Source organism: Phallusia mammillata, chromosome 2 (genome assembly GCF_965637545.1).
Source record: "Phallusia mammillata chromosome 2, kaPhaMamm4.hap1.1, whole genome shotgun sequence".
NCBI classification, from domain to species: domain Eukaryota; kingdom Metazoa; phylum Chordata; class Ascidiacea; order Phlebobranchia; family Ascidiidae; genus Phallusia; species Phallusia mammillata.
The window spans coordinates 30,566,253-30,589,222 of NC_137253.1; the positions used below are offsets into that span (position 1 = coordinate 30,566,253).

Sequence of the window (22,970 nt, forward strand, 5' to 3'; positions counted from 1 at the left end):
CGTCACGCATTTCAAAAATATTTCAATATTTTTCTTGACCATTATTTTTTAATGTCATTCGGTCCATTATGAAAACCACAGCATAGTTTCCTGTATAAAACAGTTATTTCCGCCTCTTTCGGTTTCGGAACCCTTAAAACGGGTCCGAACCAGGTCGAACTGAAAGTACAAGCCCGACCCGAAACCGTATTTGTTTTGAAAGAAGGCCCTAAATTAGACCCGAAAGTGAAATTGAGGTCGAAAATGAAGACCAGAATCAACATTCATTGCAATTGGCTACTTTGTACAAAAAATTGAATGGGGAAAATCACACTTAGGCTCGTAATCCTAACACCAAATATGTCACCTTCGGTTGTTCCCGTTCATGAATGTATTACTTAAATGTGTTCGGTGCAGTCCAAGTGGTTCTTTAACTTTAAGCCGTCATCGGCAAGGAACTTGTGCTGTGGCCTGTTTATGTTGATTGACGTCTCGTTATGTCAACACTCGAAGGTTGAAAGGTAGCTATGTTTGTTTTAATCGTTACCATGCCGTGCTGTTAACCTGGGACAGACTTGGAACGAAGCAGCAGTCGAGCTGTCAAACACGGCGGCGTGGTTTTGCTGTACAAAGTTTCCAATACCTCGTGTTCATGTGGATAAATGAAAGGATGTGTACATTCGATGTTGATGGTACGTCTTCTATTTTCAGAGAAACATTGGATTAGCTATAAATGTTTATGTTGTCTGCTTTTGAGTGTTGTTTTCAAAAACTTGTTAGCATAGCAAAACAGTATGGAAGCTTAAGGAGCCTTTGTAGCCTCTGCTTCCGTTTTATTTTGTTGGCCTTGATGTGTATCTATGGCGGTGTCGTATCCTTCAGCAGTTATGTTATTATTTTACTAAAGCAAATTAAACTTAGCCATGACTGTAATTTGTAGTGTAAAATAAAGCGTATCATGTAAACACACATTATTAAAGGAGAAAGTTAAGGTATATAGACGGCGGTTTTAAATGCTTGTTACGAGTTCAGGAAAGGTGCACTGTAATCCAGGAAACGGTTTGGAACCACATCTTTTTCCTATTTTGGTTTACTTGCGAGTTGTTTAGTGTTTGATTGCATGTGTGTTTCCCGATTGGCCGCCATGAAAATGCCAACACGGAACCGACCTGTGAGAACCAATTCTTGTTTGTTCAGTAATTAGTTTTCGTCTGTTGTATACGAATTAGGTGCATAAACTAATACGAAGAAACGAAACTGTAAGGCATTTCACTATGCAAATGGTATAACTATAAGAAATCAAACTAAATGAACGAGGGACTGCAACAGAATCTCAGTATGTATTCTACTTACATTTCTGCCACAGTTTAAAAATTTCGATCACTATACACGGGTTGTTTTATAGATATAATGAGAACGTAACGGTTTGAATGATGTTTTGGGAAGTCTCGACTAACTATTTGTAGTTCAAGTCATCTTCTTGTTGTGCCGCATATTCTTTGGCGGGATCATATATGTCCATGTGATGTAATGTTATTGATTTTTCAATTTGCTTTGTGGTAATATGCAATCGAATTTGGTCCTTGGCTTATCGATGTACTTCTGCATTGTTAATGAACATATATGGCAAGCAGCAGCAAAAGTTATTTGTTCTGTAGCATGAAATGCTGTAATTTGATTTTGCCATTAGAAATTTCAGTAGAAACTTGTCATTTATGTCATGTTTGTAAGTTGGCCAGTGTAATTAGGGGTTCTGTACATTTATCGTCGTCGCGTCTTATTTAAATCACTACACATTTAATCACGTTTCTGTGTTGTATTTCTGTTGATGAGAACAGGGCATGGCTAAACGTGAAAACGTTATTGGTGTGTATTAACCTATTGAGGATCAGTAAAGATTTTTAAGCAACTGATTGGAAAATAGGGTATTTGTTGTTGTTGTTTTTTAAACCCTGTTTGTGTGAAGTAGTAAAGTCCCTATGTTAAAAACACCAATTTTTCCCAGTTGGAATTTTGTGTGTAAATTGTAAACCACCTAATCACGTCTTGTTTACTGTTTACCAGAAGTTACAAAGTAAAACTTTCAATTGCTGATCTACATCTTTGGAAATTCCACAATTGTGTTGCCAAGTTTAATGAATAGAAAACTTGACTCAGAAAATCAAGTTAATTATTAATTAAACCGATTATTGGACACTTCGATGCTAAATGCTTTAGTGCAGTCATGAATTAAACAGATTCAATTGATTTGGGCCGTTTCAAACCAAGATTTCTTTGTGTTTCAACTGTGTATTGATTCGATTGCAAAATCAATTTTTATTCCCTATCTTAAGTACGTGTACTTAGTTGTACTTAGACCACTGTGGGTCTGTTTCTACTCGCGAGTGCACGAATACTTAGATTGAGCCGACCTGCATGAATGTTTCTGAGGAGTTGTTTACATTTGTAACTTTTGTGTTATAAGTGCAGCTTAGCTAGCAACATTAAATACACAACTTGAAAAGTTATTAATTTATTCAAAAACGAAATTACCAGAGAGGTTTATGTATAGTAAATACCCTTTACCTTGACACAGTGGTACACCTATATAGCGCTTGGTATTACTTAATATCGTTTGGTGTATATTTTTATCGCTTGGTTAATATCCCGTTGTTGATAATAATGTACCAATAGATCCAAATGATCCTTTATATTTTAAATACAGCCTTAAACAGATACATTTTTTTAAATCATTGCGACACCACAATGTACGATCATATTAACCTCATTCATCTATTGACGACAGCTTGTACAGGACATCAGCGCGTAACGTTGTGGTTGCTGGTACCACGTTCCTTAATCAAAACCTAACAAACCTTTTTACGTGTCCTGAATTAAATCGTAACAGGCCTGTGGTTTGTGGTTGAAATTCTATACTATGTGTGTCAGCTCTGTGTTTTGTTGTGGTAACCAACACGTGCATTTTGTGGCGCTCAAATGTGCTAGCTGTCTCCGTTAAGCTGATACAGTGGTCAGTTGAAAAAGGCTTGGTCATCGTCCATTTACATGTTATTTTTGGGCAAACAGAAAAAATGAGCCCATTCATATGAGATGGTTGAAGTTGCTCTTTCCGTGTTAGTTTGCATTGGTGTTGAGGTTTAAGGAGATTGGTTAAGGTAGGGGTCGGCAACCTTTTTTGTACTGCGGACCGTTTTTGAAACTGAAAGTTTATGCTGACCGGCCTTCAAAAAACTACGAATATTTAGGTATGAAAACGCCTAAATTAGTTTATTAAAAATTATCCAAATTAGTATGACTGTTATGAAGCATTTAATCTGAAAAAGTATGCGGTCGGGTAACGGACTCCTCGCGGACCGGCGGTTGCGACCACTGGGTAAAGGTAAAGTTGGTTGTAATTTAAAAAAGGTTTGGCCGAGGCAATAAACGTTCAAGGCACGCGAATAGTTGTACTACACTTATTTGCAACGGTCGCATTGCTTATTGTGGTTATGCAAGGTTGCTGCGGTGGAAAAAATCTCGAAAAAAACGCATTTGACCTTGTCACCCCTCCATAGCATCGTGATCAAAAACCCTCTGTCCAAAACTTGAGAGATATTCGTGAGCTAAAAACTAGAGAAACGCTGTTTCTTGCCCAATGTATGGCATCGTGTTTGGTAAAACCAATATATTAATCGAGTTGTCAATAGATGAACGGATAATAATGGGTATGATTGCATTTTTGTTCAAGCATACAGTCTTCGCAATCACCTTTCCAACCTAATCAAACCGATCAATATGGGTTATTTGTTTCCCTGTTCTCATAATAATCACGACATTCCGCTATTATTGTTTGCTCTTTCTGTAACAATCAGGATATTCCACAATCATTGTTCAAATCTCCTTTCTTTGTTCCTGTAACAATCAGGATATTCCACTATCATTGTTTAAATTTACGGTGACAGTTTGAGAAAATCTTTTGACATCGATTTTAGGAGACAATCTAACGTGGACACGTCTGTTTGTTGCGAGGCCTGAAATCGCCCAATGGTGTTTAGATGTTTCAATAATTCATGCGTTGACCAGTGGTAAAGATCTTTAAAAGGGAGAAATTAACCGGGCGATGTGTAAGACCTGAGATTTTCGAATAGGGTGTAACGTGTATATTACTGAGTTATTGTTGCTCGTCATTTTTTATCGTGTTCTGGGCTTTTATAAGGCGTTGTGTGCTGAGTTAAATCGTTGTGTGTGTATTTGCACAAGTTGTTAAGTTTTATAAGAATAATATATGTATTCGAAAGGAACGCAAACCGATACAGCAGCACAGAACAAGAACTTTACTTGAAACGAAATTACCATGTGTAGTCGTGTTATATACCTCAAAATTCAGACACATCATTGTCATCATTACTGTAGTCAATGCATAACATCCCAGCGAAGAACGCTTTAATACAGTAACAAGAGAAAGATTGATACATCAATGGAGATTCTGTTGGAAGTTGTTTGTTCTGTTACTTTTTGCAGTATTCAAAGACTTTTTTTATATTATTTTTCTGATGAGACGTCAGATTCAATTGTAGTTTTAAACCTATAATCTTTCTAGCAATACCCGATCGTTTGAAAACTGATTGTGGTTTTGCTTGATTAATTTGCATAGTAAAGTAGGCCTACTACCCCACTATCGCTCAATACAGATGGGCAATCATGAACTGTTTTAGGTAAAAACGTTCGTCTTTGTTTAAAGGTTTAAGATCTTTAAACAATTTCTGCTGCTAATTTATTTGGATTGTTGTTTTGCATTTTCTGCAGGTGATTTCCGTCATAAATTTACTTGGTTGTGCAATTTGCATGATGATCTATGGTTTTGATGCCGCGACGGTAATTCATTCGCTTAATTTTTGCATTTGAAACGAAGAAGCCGTACTGAGCGTTTTAACTTTACCTTTTGTCTATTCACTGAGAGCACATTCGCAACAAACTACAATTTTAGGCTTATTACAAAAAAGACACACTTTTTCACAGAACAAAAATTTACCGAAAAAAGAGAGACTAATAATATCTTAATGTGAGAAAATGTTCTGACATGCGGGTAAAAAATGAGGTAAAAGATTACAGTTTGTGATCTAAATGGCTCAATTGACTGTGAAACAAATGCAAAAAGATAACAAAGTACTGATTGAGTGATGGGTATCTAGTGAGTAGGTTACAACCGGTAACACAATAATTTATTGATTTCATCCATCTAGTTTTGTCCCTAGACACTTGTATTTGGACACAAGTCGATTTTAATTGGGTTGGATCTTTGCACTTTCTACGCTTCACAAAACATTCAGGTCAAAAACGTTTAATTTCGGATTTATGTTCGTTTTAGTGCAATGCCTATGTTACCCATTATTTGCAAATGTTAGAATCCGGTGATTGCTTTGGCTTGAAGTTGATAGAATGCGTTCTCGGGCAAACATAAACTAATAGGAATTAATGTTTTGTATTGAAGTGTGCTTACCACCACTTAACTACCACTTGGGTGCCTCCGCATGCAGCAAGACGTTTCGTCACTTAAACTGGTTGCGTTATCAGTAAAATAAATGCATTAGAAACTAACACATAGCGTTTACGTACACAAAAAATACAGGTTAGTTTGCAATTTGGTTGCGCGTTTACTTTTCTGATACTTTAAGAAGTCTGAATCTAAATAAATTAACTGGACACGCGTAACGATTTCAAGTTGCAAGTTTGTTTGTTTTGTGTTATGATTGTTGCAGGCGTTATTAAGATGAAAACTTGACTTTTTGCTGCAAGAAAACGCGTTCGAGGTACGTGCCTCTGTTTAAGCTTCCAGATAATGTATGATAAAGTTGTGACCAAAGACAGCTCAGTTATTGTGCGATCTTATGACGTTGTTGAACTATCATATTTCGTTGCGCGTGATTTAAGATGGACAGCAAATGACCGCTTGTTGACCACGACTGCTGTAAGCTTAGAGGGCATCAAAAGGGACAGTTGCTAAGCCGAAAAACACGCTTGCTATTGTGTGTTTTTGGCAGTGGTTACGATATTGGTGAATACAACTCTGTAGTGACTCTGCATAGAGGAGTAATAAAAGCAGAAGCCATGGTAAAATGTGATTTCCCGAGGCACATGAAAGTTAGTTAATGTATAGGAACTCAGGACCAACCACTGTATAATAATGTCGTATTTAAGCTATTGATGTGGATGACATTAAAAACATTTTACCCCTTATTTTGCAGTAGCATAAGAAAATCATTTCTTGTATAATGTATATTCTATATTGACCATTGCTCAGGGATAGAGTACGTTACTATTAAAACCATAGCCGTTTCACACTCGGCAAAACCGTATGTAACAGTATCCCACCCAAGCTTGAGTCTCTTAAGATTTATCAAAGGTATCGATGTGGCCTTAAGCATTACCGAGGTCCTTGGTGGCGTTAATGGAGTGTTATTGCTCGTGGGAATAAGGAGCAAAGTGTTGAACGATTTCCTCCCTCTGTATGAAATGATTGCGGTATATGGTTGCGGTTATCTCATACAGTAAGGTCTTGCTTTTAGTTTATTGGAACATTGTAGTTAAAAGGTTGCAGATTATTGAGATGTGGACCCTTATAATGGTCATTATGAAACGTCTTAAAGCCAACGTTTTAGAAAGAGGTAATGTTGAATACGTTGATTAGCACCAAATAACACTGTTTTCAAAAACTGTGAAAATAATGATTATGTTCTAGATAGGGGGTGGTTGGTATTTTAGTCAGTGGAAGCTTGTGGTTACTAAATACTTTTAAAGGGGTAACGTTAGATCTCAAAGTATAAATTTCTGGAAACGTAATAACAGCTGAGAAGACATGTCTTACCATTTCTATTGCAGGTCATTTGACTGACCTTTACAAACATGTAGAGTGTTAGGAAAAATGAAAATTTGTGGCCTATTTTTCATTAAACCTATTTGTTTTGTTTTATCTTTCTGTATTTTAGAACAAAATTGTGCAATTATAAAATGTGGTTTTAACGATTTATGGCGAATCTGCAATCTCTCCACTGTGACGTGTACAATGACGTCATCGGTGCCGTTGGCTTTCTACGATGAGGAACCGACCGAGGTATTTACTAAAATCTGTTGTTGTTTTTTCACAAACGCTAAAACAAATTGGAGTTTTTTGATTTATTGAAGTGACGAAGAATCTTCGGGCTTATTTTTTGAGCTTTTAGGACAAGGATTCTTAACCTGAAAGTAAATCTGTTTTTCGTAAAAATAAATGTAGACAAGAAAATTTTTGCTTAGATGTGTAGGATAGGAACCTGAAAATATTCTAGTAACGAAAAACCGGAGTAAGTTTTGTTTTGTTATGATCAAAGTTAAATGGAGAATCTCTAATCTAGAAGCACAGACATTTATTGGGTCCACATTAAGTGTCAAAAAATACTATCAAACTATGCCCACGGCCCTAGAATTTTCGTTCAATCTTGTAACCTTGGGTAACGCGTTTATCTTGTTGCAAAAACACTTTTGTGATTGTTTATGACTCAAGCACAACACAATAGCCATATGTCACTGGACTGACCAGGCTACGTGCTTCTGTCCACTCACGGGTTGTTTACAAAGAGATTATATCCACTTTCATCGCGTCCTGTCCCATCCGGTCTGTGTTGGCCCGGATTAACACAATAAGCCCCTGTGACGTCATAAGGGATGGACGCGATTTGATTCGATTTGTGGCAATGACGCGCGCGGGCCGACGTTGGGGTCCTCAATCACGTGATTTCCTTAAATAGATATCGACCTGATGTGATAGGACCCGACATGTGATTTTACAAAATATTATAACACATAGGCTAATAGCGGTTTATACAGCGCTTAGTAACAATAACCTATAATTGATGTGAAAAATCACACAAGGTCTATAGAAAAATCTACTAACACATTTAGCTAATTTTTGAGCACTTTTCACATTTAAAACGTAATATCTCCAAAAATGCTCACGGTTAGGGCTATTAGGGTCGGGGTAAGGCAGGGGTGGGCAACCTGTGGCCCGCGGGTCCGCAGAGATGCTTGGATTTCAAAAGCACTGGCAAACGAATCCAATTATTACATATTTTTGCGCTGATTAATGCGCCTGGTGCTAGTTTTCTGCGATCTGTCAAATGTGGCTAGAATCAAATACGAATTATACTTGTAGTTAAGCATATTTGGCAAGAAACAAAGCAAAATCACTTTGTGTAATGCACATGTGCGGCCCGCGATCCAATTTTGACATTTATAATTGGCCCTACAGTCACAAAGGTTGCCCAACCCTGGGGTAAGGTATTAGAATTAAAAATTCAATAAAACTAGCAAAATAAATTAATTACTACTGTAAAAATTTTAAAAACTTATTTCCCAACCCAACCCCTCTTTAGCCGCTAAATAAATAATTCAACTCTTTTTTTGTGTTTTTGTTTAAAAAATCAGCACACGTAAGTCGTAAGCAACATATATAATAGAACCAAAGAACCTTTCGTCGGATGACCGAAGCTTTTATTTTCGTTTTAGTCTCACGGCGAGATGATCGTATATATAACGGCAGAAATCCTCATCGCAATCTTGGCCTTCTTCAACAACACGTTTGTGATCGTTGCTGTTTGCAAGTACAAGCATCTGCGCACGAGAACTTACACCTTGCTTGCTTGTCTCGCGTTTGCTGATATTGGAGTCGCATTGTTCGCAATCCCTTGTGCTATCATACTTCGAATAGGTAAGAGCTTGATCTGCATGTGGATGTGTTGTTTTTAGAAGCTTGACAAGAAAGTTTTTTTCAGCACTTTAAGACTAGTATTGTGTGCTAAAATCGTTTCGGTGCCATGTGTGGTTTTATAGCCCTTATTGCTAAAGTGATTTCTTCATTTGTCCTATTCTGTCACATATAATGATTAGAGCCTGTGTTTTCAACCTTTTTTCCCCGTTTACCCTTTCGCAGATTTCGAAAGTTAAACTCATCCCCGTTTGGAAACCTTTTATTTAATTTATCATTGCAACACAATTTTATCTCGAAAACATATCAATTTTTTATCCTGGTAGACAATGTTTGAGGGTTTGGTAATTGTTCGGTTTGGAAAGTTGATTTGGTAGTTCTTTTAGCATTAAGTTCGTAGTACACAAAAAACGTAAAAGGAGGTTCGAATAGAGCGAACCAAAAATCCATGTCTTAAATAAAGCTATGCGTCATAATAATCATAAACATTAAACTTATTCCTGGATAAACAATCTAGAGGAGTGGTTCTTAACCAGGGCCCATGCCCTCCCAGTTGAGTTTGCTACATTCATTTTTGGCAGGGGCCACAGGTCTTACAGGGTGACATATGGGGGGCACGAGACCCGAAAGTTACTTTTAGGAGGCCACGGTGCAAGGTTGAGAACCACTAGCATTAGTAAAAAACTACTGTTTTAATCAAGTATACTCTGAACCTATTTTAAAACAAAGCCGCTAACGGTGTATCTAACTCCATTAGTTTTGATTTGATTTAGGTTTAGATCTTTCGGATGTACCGGGGTCTTCTGCTGAGCCGGGCCGAGTAGCTGTGGATCGCAATTTCTGTTTGCTCCTTGTGTCTTCCGTGCTCTTCCTCACACAAGTTTCAATCTTCAACCTCCTCATTATCGCCATTGATCGATTTGTTGCAATTTACTACTCGCTTCGGTACGAAAATGTCTGAGAAGCAGATTCCTTTGAATGTTGCAACTTTTAGCAGTAGGTGTAAGAAATTGAAAAACTAAGAGAAACTTGTTTATTAAGCAAAGCAACGATTTTCTCATTCAAAACTTACTACCGTAGTGTATCTGTTAAAAGTTTTACCAAGTTGACAAATTAATATAATGCTATGTTGCGTTATTCTAGATTCAAAAAGGTTTTCTGCGCAAATGGCCTTTGTTCGTTTATCGTATGTCACTCAAATTTTTCCAAGAAAAATCGTGTAGTTTGTTTGCAAGCGTGTGTATAGTGCGCATTCATAGCCACATGATGTAATTTGACAGCCTTAAACAGCTTTTTAGTTTGAAATAAAAGACGGGTTCTTGATCTTAACGCTTTTGAGTTTGAAATTATGGACTGGTAGTTTGGCAATCTTAATTCATATTTACGCTATTTAACAAACCGACTATGTGTTTTCCTTATATTGCATCTCTCTTTGCATTTTAGATACCGAGCAATTGTGACACGTTTTCGTGTAAAGCTCGGAATCGCCGGAGCGTGGATATTCGGCGCTCTTATCGGATTTTTACCTCAGTTTGGCTGGAAGCACTTTTACATTGACAGATCCAAGTAAGTTCTACACCTCAACACACGTTTTTAACTTTACAGTACGTCAAGGCTTAACCTGCTGCCTGATATAACGTTTTGTAATGAAAATTGTAGCGTGTCAACCCTAATCCAGCAATTCAGTTTTCTTTTCATGACGAACTAGAAATTCACCATTTACCTTGACATAATCTACCTTGACATATAATGAGTAAATGCAAAAAAACTCTATGAGACTTAATGGTCTGTAACATTGTGTACGCGTATGTATGTTTTATTTTGCAAAACTACAAAATTTTGAAAGTTTTACAAGTTTAATGTTTGTTGGTTACCAAAGATAAAAAATATAAAAAGTTTTAATATGGTTAGGTAGGAAATTTTGAAAATAAGTATGTTTGTTATTGTCGAAGCGTGTATTTTATCATTTGTCATGATTGTGTAATCAAGTTTACAAACTTTGTTTTGCAGTTCGACAGGCAGCGGTCGCTGTGCGTTCGAAGAAGTCATGAGCATGGACTACATGGTGTACTTTAATTTCTTTGCGTGTGTACTACTGCCTCTAGTGATCATGTTTGTTCTTTACATCCTGGTGTTTAGGGTAAGTAGACATTGCATGGAAAGTGTTACTTAAGACGTGAACGACTTTGAGCTTATAGTTAAGCAAGCTTTTAGTTCTTACATTTGCTTTACATATACAGACATATACTCCAATTCTATTCCAGAAAATGTTTACTTTTTACCAAACAAATATTAACCTAAATTTGCTGTTTTGCTTTAAACGTAGATCTCATGTTAGTTTTGGTCACTCGAGGTTACAGTGTAGTAATGTTAAGGCAGGTGTGCACAACCTATGGCAGCCGCATCGCAGATCCCTAATTTACCAACGACTGCAAAGTGCCTTTTGATTTTGTTTCTAAAATACTGATGTAAAGAAATAGCTTTATCTCGCATATATTTGTATATATACCATCTAATGGCGCTGAAATAAATACAGATCAGTTTCTAACTTGATGCTCAGATCGAGTTAAACAGTCTGGCGATCGGTCTTAATTGTTTTAGAGCAGTTTTGAAATCAAAATATGGAGCAAAAGAGTTGTAAATGCGTCTCGGCTACCAGTGAACTCGTAAGGTTGTGCAGCCCTGTTCTCCCAACACACCAAAACCAGACCTTTTTTGTTTTGCAGTCAGCGAAACGACAATTGAGAAAAATATACTCAGACGTGAAAATTCACCGATGGAAATTTTCCAAGTCTTCTCTCGCCTCAATCAAGGAATCAATTCAACCGACCATTAAGGGAGCGTTCAGTCCTTTGCTAATGCGTTTACAGCGTCAGTCTGTGGCCCCGCCAGTTCGAAATGGAAACCGTTACGAAACCGCGCTGACGCCGCTTGGAAACGGGAGAAGAGACACTACCGCTTCGGAAATGTTAAGTTTCGAAACAACCCCGTTAAACGAGAGAAACGACCCGCTGCTTGGGGTTAATTGCTCCCGGATAAGTGGGATGCATAGATCGTCTTCGACACCTACGGTAGGTTGCATTTATTGATTTTTGTTTGTATACGATCTAAAGGATGAGAGTTAGGGTTCAGGTTTAACTCTGAATTGTGCAAATCGTTTTTTTTTAATCGGGTGCGGATTTTGTTCGGGCTCTAATTTAAAGCCTTTACTTAGTAAAGTTACGGTGTTCACTTAGTTAATGGTTCAACCCTCGTGTAAGTTGCAATGGCTATTTTTTAATGTTCTATGGTACAAATAAGTGACTTCTATTGATTGGTTAAATAACTATTGGGACACCATCTTTAGTGTAGTATTATCTTGACGTTACAAGATCCAAATGTTTAAAGTGATCCTGTATTAAAGAAAGAACTTTTGACCATATGCAGCGTTTGACGTTCTTTTGAATTACACCCATTAACTCTGTGATCACAATGGCCGGTTAACATAAATTGCATTTTGTTTAAAGATTCCTTTGATTTTCGAAACTGCGCCTTCCAATCACGTGGTTCCACCATCTTCATCCGACCCTGATGTGAGCCCCCGCCGTGACCTCGAGTTACCTCAAACTGACACGTCAGCACCTTTTTGCCCGCCCTACAACCAATGGACCAATCAGGCGCCTTCGACGTCCGGATTCACCTCCGCCGTTTCAACTCTTCCTCGGAACGACCATTCACGTCGGGAAAGTTCGGAAATCTTCGAGATCGGTCGGTTATATTCGGACGCTTCGTCGATAGTGGCGAGTCGGACTTTGGAAGAGGGCGATAGAGAGCACGGACACCATGGGAGGAAAATGAAACGGAAATCTCAGCTGCTTCGTCGAGAGTTTCGTGCGGCAAGAAGTCTTTTCACTGTGGTTGGAGTTTTCGCTTTGTGTTGGTTGCCCTTGCACGTGATCAATTGCGTCACGCTGTTCTGTCCGACGTGTTATACTCCCGCGTGGCTAAAGGACTTTGCCATTCTGCTTTCCCACGCAAACTCCCTTGTGAACCCGATTATATACGCTTTCAATTTAACGGATATGAAACAAGCTTTTCAGACAATCATTAAGGAGATTTGGACGGGGATGACTTCGATTTCGTGTTGTCAATCGCGGAAAACGATTTAGTTGTAGTTCTGTTTAAATTTGTTCCTCGAAAATTCTTGATTACTGTGGTTTTTGTGTTTTCAGCATTAGGCTGTACTTGCGTCTGCGTAAAGATTCTTTGCTTAAAACAGAAAGTAGAGGGATAAGGTTAGTTTGGTCACGCAAGAAAAACAGCAAAAAACTTTTACAATGACTTGTGCCAACTGTCCACCTTTGACATGAAAAATACAGTTTATTTGCATTTTTTCTTTGATTTTATATTTTCTTGAACATCTTGATATCCGTACAATCAACATAACGTTTGTAGCAAGTTTAGGAAGCATTAATAGTAACTTGTTTTTATTGACCATTTTACTCATTTTGCTTGCTAACAAGTGTCTTCTGTAAGGATGCTTTTTTAGTTACCTATTGGTTTTAACAAATTCAAATATTGCAACAATAGCTTCATTGTTTTGTTTTTTCTTGTACTCTGATGCATAGTGGCAATAACTTTGATGTCTTTGTATTTGATGACTTTCAGTAAGCACCTTTTTCTGTAGTTTGTTTGATCTGTTTGTGGAGGTACACACGTTTTGTATTTGAAAGCGTTTTGCACTTTTTACGTTTTATGAAACCATTAAAAATCGACTGTTCCTTAAAAAACAGAACTTTATTGTTCTGGCAGAGTTGTAACGCGCCTGAAATGGAGCCCGAACCCGAAATACAAGACCGGAACCGAACCCGAATCGTTTTTGAGAAGCCCGTTTACGAAAAGGGCATTTAAACTGTCGCCAAGATGGCCGGAAGGTCAGCGAAACCGACTTGTATTCGCAAGCTTGTGGGTTCTAATCCAGTTTCAGCCGTTTTTCTTTCTTTAAGCGAGGAGTTTATAACTCAGTAAAATCTGATGGGTTGAACTAAAGTAAAGTAACCGACTCCCCAAGTCTACAAACCAAAAAATGCTAAACAGACTTGCAATCAAAACAGGCAGCTAAAAAATGAAACGAACAACAAAGAAGTTTCAGTTCGTTGCAACTAAAATATCAGTGAGGAGAGAAATCGATTTTTTGACTGATTTTAGGTTTAATAAAAAATGTTAGTATAAACGTGAATCGTTATGTCTTTCACAAATTGCTGTCAAAGTTCGAAACCCCGCGAAAATCAGGTGAATATTATTTGGAGTTGGATTTTTTTTAAAACATATCTTTGAGGTAAGCTAATCTACATCGATATACTCTTTTTCTACGATTTGTTTTACCGAGCGAGCTATTTTCAACTCAACTCTAAATGTTCATTATAAGTCGACCATCGAGCCGTTGCCCCATGTACAAGCCCATTGCATGTTTCATTGTTTTTTTGGACCTTGTCCTGTTGGTGTTTTTAATTTGGTTTCTCCCACCACCACCAGGTGCAGTTGCACTGGGTTGGAGCAATGGTGCTTACGTTTTTGTTTGTTCATGAAATCAAGTGCAGGGTGTGATGAAAAAGCAGGATATTTCAACTAATCTTGATTTGACTGACAGTTCAGAACACCTGGATTGAAAATGAATATCTCAGCAATGTAGTCAATACATTGATCTGCTGGAGTATGATTAAGTATGCAACAAACTTTTAATAGTCAGTAAAAGTTGTTTGTTTTTGCAAAACTACATACTGTAGTTCTTTATTGGTTATTTGTTTTTGTTTTTCATTGTATGCTTTTTGTGATAGTATATTTTTTGTTTTGCTAAAAGAAAACCTTCATTTAAAAGTAGTTGATTTTAGACCCTTATGATTGATTGGTTTTGCCCCAATTTTTGTATTTTGTGTTCATATGGGTAATTTGGTAGGCCTATAATTACATAAGTTATGTAATATAAACTCTAACACATTGTTTACTGGTTTGCAGATATCATGTTCAACCATTGGCTGTATTATTTTGGTCACCACTTTATTTATTACATTAGAAGATTCTAAACTCTTCATGGAGAAATGGAATAATGAGTAGAGGGGGAACTGTTGTGGAATTCATAACATGTTGAACAAAGAATCCATTGCTTTATCAGTTACTTGTGTCAATAAAAGATGTTTAATGCTTTCCAAACAAACTAATTTCAAGTTCTTACACTTAAATGCAGGTAAGAAATACAAAATACTAACTATTTACATTTGTTCATGCAGTGTGTTTTTATAAACTGTGAATATCTCTGTTTTTATGTTTTTAACATTTTGATAAACATTTTACTTTTAGTAATATTGTTGCAGAATAATTTTGATCAATCAAATTGCACGAACAGTTTTAATGTGTTGACGAAATGGAATCTGAATGTTAGGTTTCAAAGTCAAATCTTATGCAGAAATAAGACTACATACTCAGGCCTTTGAAATATAAATGTTAAATTCATTGATTTTGTATAGCTTGATTGCATTATGCTCTTTCTCTTCATTAACAATTTCTTGTGTTTATTTGGGACTACTTTAATTGTTTTATACACAATTTGACCTTGTTTAAAGTTTTACTGTAAAAGGAAACTGAGCACCTCCAACTTGATTGTATTGTCTTCAACAATTGTCAGGTAAATATGTACTCTGCAAAGTTATAGGTTTAATATACCAAGTATGTCGTTTTTAAGTATAGTGTTACTGTTCTGCAGTTTTCATGCATTTTGCCAGGGATTTTAGGATATTTGACAAATTAAGGTGATCAAAAGCTAAGATAATGTCGGGTTTCGACCTTGTGGGTGTCATTGCATTGAACCCAATCTGCAACCGAACTAGGTTGGACTGCAAGAAACTTTCAAACCTCAATAGTGGTGCGTTTTTTTTTTTATAAAGATGTACAAAGCACGATTATCACAAGTATTCGGTGCACACATGCACGTAATAATGGCGCAAGCGCGAGGCGCCGAATGGTGTGAAAGAAGAAAAGAACGTTAAAATAGTGTCAAAAATGAGAAAAGGCACTGTGTAGCGCGAAAATCGGTCCCGAAAGACCACTACAAATTGGAGCATGACCAAAAACTGTACGATCTCAGGTGTTGCTCTTTAATTTCTCCATAGTTTGCTGGTTGCTCAACAACAACTCGAATGTTATGCTGGACTTCTGTGACGTCACAATTGACTTGCAGGTGACTCTTTAGAAGAGAATTTTTCTGTTAAATGCAGAAATTTCAGGGGTTTTTCAGTTTGGTGGTGGGTCAGTCATTCCTGGAGGGATCATTCCCGCTTTTGAAAGCTTCCTTAGTTGCACCAACGACATTCGAGCTTGCTGGCGAACACGCGACTGTCGTGAGCTGAAACGTTTAAATAAACAGTTTTTGTCATTTCCTTTTGACTGAAAATAATTAATCGAGCCTTGGTAAACTAAAAACCGAATAGTTTTGCAACATTAATTCTACAGACGGTGAACTGCTACAGTTAACTAAGAAGTCAATAGCTACTAATTAAAAATGTATTAACTATTCTCGACACGGAGTGTTTGTAGTATTGTTTATTCCTGGTTAATATTTCTGTCCAGAAAATGAAAGGACGAGAAAAATAAGCAGAAGTTTCTAAGCTTTTCGTGAGCACGGTTCAAATAGTTTTACCTGTAAAATAAGCTTGGTTGGTTCGAAGGTGGTTTCGCATTTGCTTGAAGAGTCTGATAAATTCCGTTGAAGTCGAACTTGTAAGCGTATCTCTTGCCGTGGACCTTTGTCATGAGACTTTTGTCGTAGTAATATCTATCAGACAAAAAACACGTGAATATAGGTTTCCAAGCGTGTCCACAGCGAAATACCAGACCACCGCGAAATTTAGTGAAACGTTGAATGATTTAAGCTGGCATTTTTAAGTTCATTACATTGCAACTAAATCTTTACTATATAAGCAGTTGCTGCCAAGCATAATATCAACTAGAGCTCCCTGGCAATTCTATTTTATACCGACGTTTCGACGTCCTGTAGCCTACAGGTCGCCTTCATCAAGGTAAATAACACTGAATGCTCGTAGTTTAGTGCACGACAAAGAAAAAATAGCATCAAACTTTACTTTTAAAAAACAACAGCAAACAAACCTTAGAGCTCTGCTTAGTTTGTCGTAGTTCATGTTAGGTTTGCTCTTTCGCTCCCCCCAGCGGCGAGCCACTTCGTCAGGATCTACCATCTTGAATTGGCCGGTCACCCCCTCCCATGCAATACAAGGTGCGTTTGTTGCAATCGTTAATAACTCCATGAGGAACTGCCACAGTTGAATTTGACTTGAACCTGAAAAGAGTATTATAGTGTTGGTCTTGTCGTGCTTTGTGCAATCTAGATTATCAGACATTTAAAAACCTAAAATTGCAGTTTTGCACCTGCTATGATTTTTCATTCATGTACATTACTGCATGCTGAGCCCGCCTTATTTGCACAAAACAATAAGATATATCTTTCCTTAAAGGATTTGTTTTGCAGAAAGTCGTTGCCGTTATTAGACTTTACTTAAGTGTTTAGTATTTCCAATGAAGTTACAAAGACTACAAAAATAGCCCAGAGAATGACAAATCGACACAAGGGGAACCGGTGAATAGATTAAGTCATATTCCTTATTGAAATACGATATTTTTGAGCAGTTTTAAATTGCTTTGACGTGACGTGGTTCCCCTCGCGGGAATTCGAATATTACCGAGGGTCGATTAAGTGAGGCGGCCCAGTCAGTTGAGGTAAAAAGTAGTTTCTGCTGGAAACAAGCAACCCCTGGGGAGCATCAGACTTTACACTCTAAAAGGGCCTTTCAGCGCACATTGCGGTGATTTGGGAAATGTTAAATCTTTATATATCGTTGCACAAATCGATTTTAAAGGTTTTAAGTTATGATGTGCTAAAATTCGGTACTTTGCACTAGTTTTTTTTTTAGTTAAGGGTCTTTTTAAAGCTCTAATCGGTCATTATACATGCGGAAGTTTTTATTAGGACTTGAACTTGGGCTCGTAATTTTCACAGAATATGTCCAAGGCCAATTGCATTTAGTGAAGTTTTTTGAATCGATAAATCTGTAGCACATGTTGTAATTTCGCAAAAGGGTATGACTCAAAATGGACTAAGACTTGTGACTCAGCCAAACAATATGCCATGGCAATATTGAGTGAATATTTGGGTGCAACCAAAACACATGAAAGTTTGAGAAAACACTGAAAGCAAAGACTTGACTTTACTGGTTAACACATTATTTGTTTGTGACGCTTTGAATGCAAGGTTGATTTGGCTGCAGTCTTACCCGGATTGGATAGTTCCATGCAAATTGGTCCGAATAGTTTGTATGGGTCTTTACAGTCAGGTTGACGAGCCTGAGCGGCTTGGAACGGATCAAGGACACCGTTCCCGAACGGTCCGTTTGTTGGAGAGGCTGATAAGTCTGAACAAGAAATTTAACGATTACTTTTGTGTTCATTCACAATCAGAAAAGGGGGTCACACATGACACGACGAAAAATCGTCTTTATATTACTTATCCCTAAGCGTTTTGTGCATATTAAGCTTACAACGAAATCAAGCCTAGTTCTTCCTTTTTTAACAATAGCGGGGTAAGAAGCGATGTTCGTTTCATGACTAAACATCGGCTTTGTGGCACTTATTTTAGAGCATTTTGCCCTATTTTACATCAAACAAAATTAGTCCATTTCTTACGTTGTTTGAGTACAGATAGCTTCTTGAGTATAATTTCCGAGTTGTCTTTTGACGTGACGCGACAAAGATCTCGCATCGTCATTTGGCACAACTTGTAACCGTCGGTGGAAGCGAACTTCTTCAGTTCTAAATCCTTGAGGTTGTACTCCTTCGTTGCCATGAGCAACCATTCTTTTACGTGACTTCGTGTCCACGTGGTCGGGTCTGTGAATTGAAAAATAAATAAAATATTCATGCAAATTTGCTAATACATCAAAGACATGTAAAATACCATTTTAAATCTTTTGGGAGAAAACTGAAAACGTTAATTTTCGTAATTCTACCTTATCTGCGATGTCTGGTTAAGTGCGAGTTTTATAATAATAAAATGGTTGGGAAATTGTGCTACTAAAATAAACCCCCAACTCGCCTGAAGGAAACAAGCTTCGTTTGTGCTTTTCGGGGTTAAGGGTGACATTAGGGGGCGGGGGACTTCTTCTCACAAGCCCGTTCCCGCTAAAAGTCGATGTTTTCGTCACAGTGGCGGTCTCCCCCCCAATCTCCATGGCACTTGTGGTCTCCAAACTCTCGATTTTCGGCAGCGATAACAGTCCCATGACATCATTACTGGTGACGTCACCAAGGAGCGGGTCACCTAGTATTGAGGAGGTTGATGACGACAGAGAGGACGATGACGACGACGCCAGTGACGTCATAGGCGGTAATACGTCAGGAAAGTCGTCGTTTTCGGAAAGAGTCCCGGGAAGGGAAATTTGGTCGGGTTTTATGATTGACAACGGTTCGTGTAGGCTGGGTACGGACATTCTCCGCTGGAAGGCCCCGTTCGTGTGAGATTCGACCTCGTCCAGATCGGCGGAGTCGGGAACGAACACCTGCTCTGCCTGAAACGGATCGGGAGGCGTGTGCTGAATCGGATCGTGCGGTAAATCCGTGGCGGTAGAACATAACACGTCCAGGTGGCTGCTGTGGCTGTTATTTCTGGGAAGGGAGAGATTTGGTGATTAGTAGACTGACCTGCAGTGAACCAAAGACTAATATGCTTTCGTTTCGTTGTACGTCATCGAATGTAACTTTATCAGTATGAAGTGATGTTCAGAAACGAAGTAAGAAGCTAATAGCGTTTTGTAGTTATGAAAATGGCGACGAAAAGAAAAATATTTCAGCAACCTGGCTTTTTGAAATACACATGCAACAATGAGTGTGAACTTTTGTTCACGACCAAATGATGCCAAACATGTGGTATCAGCACTATTTCAACAGGAAGAATTAATTCAAAACAAACGCAAAGACAAAAACAAACTTGTACCTGTGGTTGTGATTGTGGTAAGGAAAGTTGCAATAACCCGGCGATGTGCAACAAAACGGACTTTTACACGATCCCGGTGAGATCGCGATGTTTGGGGGGTAATCGCCCGCCGATGAACACATTATGACGTCATCAATCGTTCGATTGTCCGGCATTGATGACGTGGCAGGAGTTGATTCGCCGAACATGATGTTGTTTGACAACATGTTTAAATCGATGAAGGGGTTGTCGATAACGCTCGTTTGTGACGCAATAGTGGGTTTGACGTCGAGCGCGTCCATATCGGATTGTGACGTGTAAGGGAGAGTTGTGACGCCACAATAGGCTTCTGGAGCTTCAGGAAAGCTGTTGTCTGTCGAGTGAAGCCTGGAAGAAACAAAAAGATTGTTGTACCCGACGTTTTACCAAAAAACGTGCAACAACCCAAGTTTTTCTACTCTTGACAGCACCCCTGGTTTAATTTTAACACTGCTGCGAAAAATTGCCTTTCTATGAACAGAAAACCTAACTGCGAAACTTTCAAATGTTGGGATACTCTAATTTCCATACTAAAGTTTTTGGAGTTTAGCTCAGTAAACCTTCCCATATGTATTCAGACTGTGACCGCAACTGTCAAGTAATTTATCATTCATTGCCTGTGTGACAGATGTGTAAGAAGTAAGAACCCGGATTCCCGTGCAAACAAATGAGACAGTAGCCTAGACTGCTGCCCCTAAACTCCCCTCTTTGATGTCTTGAGGTAGACTTGGCGGCGACTGCAGCCGGCGTGCGAGGCTACAGTGCGTCAAAGGTCAAGTGCTAGAGGTCAAAGGTGAAACCGCAGCAAGTATTTGACAATAGGGAAATTGCATTACCCAGTAGCAGCCTGGTTTGTTTTTGTTCAAACACGATCGTATTTGGAATGAGACCCCAAGTATTATGTCGCTTGAATGTAGCGGTTGAGGTAGGGAGTTTCAATTTAACCACAGACAGTTTTTAGGCTGTGCTGGAATTCGATTACGAACGAAACAATGCGATGGAATTTCTCGGGTTTGAGTCGGTTGCTGAACACAGCTGTAAGGTTCGATTTTATGCATAAAACCTAGTCGCACAAGGCAAACATTCAGCTCCTATTCCTACAATATTTCAGCATTTACAAAACTTAACTTAGCAATACATCTCCGTGCTATTATTGCTGGCCTTGCAAATAGGTTTAAAATGAATTGTGTTAGTTTATGAGCCACTTTTGTGGCTTGTAAGAAAAGGTTTAAATTTGACAAGAAAAGGTCCCTAATATTTGGGACATTTCGATTTACTTGACCAAGAATGGTACATTCTCAGTGCGAAACCATCGATATAATCCAATAGCGAAAATACAAGGTCTTAAGCAATTCGTATTTAACATGACACGTCCTTTACACCGGCTATGTCATGTCATATCACCCGTTTAAAATACCGCACACGGGGCTTGAGAAACACTTAAAGCTCAAACAGCATGTTCCGCCCAAATGCAACATCGAATACACCCACTTGGTACCTTGTCCAGGTGTGCTAAGTGCTTTAGCGCAAAAGAACGACGTCTCGAAATTGAAGACTTAAGCTTGGCGCGAGGCAAAAGGTTTTTGCGAATTCGCTTTCTCAAGCTAGATTGGGTTTCAGCGAAAACATGAGCAGCATCGAGTTGCTGAGCAGTTTAGCGGACCTTACAAGGCGGTGGCCGGGCCGCCAACGATCAATTTGACTCTTGCTCGCTTATCACGACCTGTTATCAGCGCTCAACGAAGCATGGCGTTTCAACTGCGGCCTTTCTGGTGGTTTTATGGTCCAGTGAACGTCGCTTTTTTTTCCATTGCGGCGTTTCAAGCAAAGTACTTCAATTTATTGATCTTGGCCTTGAAAGCGTATTGACCTCTGGGCGTTGTGAAATGGTTTTCGACGCTTTTAAAAACTGCCTGTTATCTTGCAACAAACAATGGGTGGTTTTGTTTGGAATTTTTAGTGGCTTATTAGTCAAATAAAGAGTCATAAGCGCTTGTGTAAAACGGTTTGTAATTTGCCATGGAGCATTGAGTAGGATTTCTTCACAAACACAAAGTGCTTAAAAAAAGACAGCGCCTGAATTTTAAATTACTGCTATTTTACTATGATCGTTGTTGAAAAATATAATAAGAATTAAAGATTAGGATTGTAAAACCTTATTTTTTTTATTTTTTTTTCGTCATTGCCACCCCACAAAATTTTCGCACAGAAACTGACAGAAAAAATCTGACTTTATTTGCGTAAGTGACACATCGCTTACCCTACAAACAGCCATAAGCGTTTAATTTAGTCACACAAAAAACGTGTATAACATGAAAGCCGTACATTATCACACCTGGGAAACTGTAAATTACGTTTTAGGCAAATCAGCAAAAATTTCGGTCCTAAAATTTTGACACACCCCAATGTACATAATCAGCCATTACTTCAAGCGACCACAGACAGTGGACCGCAGGACGAAGTTTCAAAAGCCCCAAAATGGAATTAGGCCTACATAACAGTTAATGTAGACACTGTATGTTTGTGTAGTTTTTTTTCCACCACAGGCTATCCAAAAGAGCACATGTATTAATAAGGTTGTATACATATTTCTTATTTTCAAAGTTTTAACATTCTGAGGTAATGGGTAATGTCTTTATTGGATCCGAAATGAGAAGTAACAGTTTACCAACTCAAGTGTGCTTGTGGGGGGCTGGACGCCTTTACGGTTTTAAATCTGGTAAAATCAACTCACGAAATACGTTTTACTTTCACACTTATATATATATCACGTGACAAAAACTGATAATCCGGCATATATGATTTCTATTCTTTTACCTTTTTATTTCGATGACTCGGCTGTCCACCACGTCACCGGCATTACGTTTCATGCCACAGCGTTGGTATCCAATAGCAACGGGCGCTAGTGCATTACTTCGGTGGATGAGGGGGCGGCACACTGCAAAGTTGATCACATCACAAAAAAATTTAAATATTTTTTTACTATTCCTGGGAAGAAATTGAAGTATTAGATAAAGCGTAAAAATGAGAACGAAACCTTTATTTTTTTTTACTTCTCGGGCAGAATAGCGAAAAAAAATTTCAAGTTTCTTATTTAATATGTTTACCTATTTTTGAGCAATTTGTGGGGGGGGAAAGTTCATAAAAAAGTAAAAAGGCAAATAAAGAAGCATTGCAAACCCTTTTATAGCAAATCTAATAGATATTCTGAACCAATGT

The 22,970-nt window shown here is 38.2% G+C and overlaps 2 protein-coding genes and 1 long non-coding RNA gene across 4 annotated transcripts; 2 read left to right on the forward strand and 1 right to left on the reverse strand.

Annotated features, from left to right (window-relative positions):
• Nucleotides 1-6,925: 6,925 nt before the first annotated feature.
• Nucleotides 6,926-13,544, forward strand: LOC145214755 (adenosine receptor A2b-like). The gene is made up of 7 exons (XM_080083356.1): nt 6,926-7,069; nt 8,500-8,701; nt 9,472-9,643; nt 10,142-10,264; nt 10,709-10,838; nt 11,425-11,769; nt 12,205-13,544. Exons 1-7 carry the CDS (start codon nt 7,022-7,024, stop codon nt 12,844-12,846), a joined length of 1,662 nt encoding a protein of 553 aa, XP_079939482.1. The 5' UTR covers nt 6,926-7,021; the 3' UTR covers nt 12,847-13,544.
• Nucleotides 13,545-13,942: 398 nt separating this feature from the next.
• On the forward strand, nt 13,943-15,415 carry LOC145213846 (uncharacterized). Of its 2 annotated transcripts, XR_013856902.1 has the most exons (4): nt 13,943-13,969; nt 14,213-14,400; nt 14,693-14,921; nt 15,049-15,415. It is a non-coding gene; the product is annotated as an uncharacterized LOC145213846 (long non-coding RNA). The 2 variants fall into 2 exon arrangements; XR_013856901.1 differs by lacking the exon at nt 13,943-13,969 and having other exon boundaries at nt 14,123-14,400.
• Nucleotides 15,416-15,591: 176 nt separating this feature from the next.
• Nucleotides 15,592-22,761, reverse strand: LOC145213845 (uncharacterized). Its single transcript, XM_080082255.1, has 8 exons — nt 22,569-22,761; nt 19,734-20,099; nt 18,837-19,405; nt 18,428-18,631; nt 18,019-18,156; nt 16,838-17,027; nt 16,371-16,505; nt 15,592-16,076 (listed from the first exon to the last, which is right to left on the reverse strand). Exons 1-8 carry the CDS (start codon nt 22,619-22,621, stop codon nt 15,965-15,967), a joined length of 1,767 nt encoding a protein of 588 aa, XP_079938381.1. The 5' UTR covers nt 22,622-22,761; the 3' UTR covers nt 15,592-15,964.
• Nucleotides 22,762-22,970: the final 209 nt, after the last annotated feature.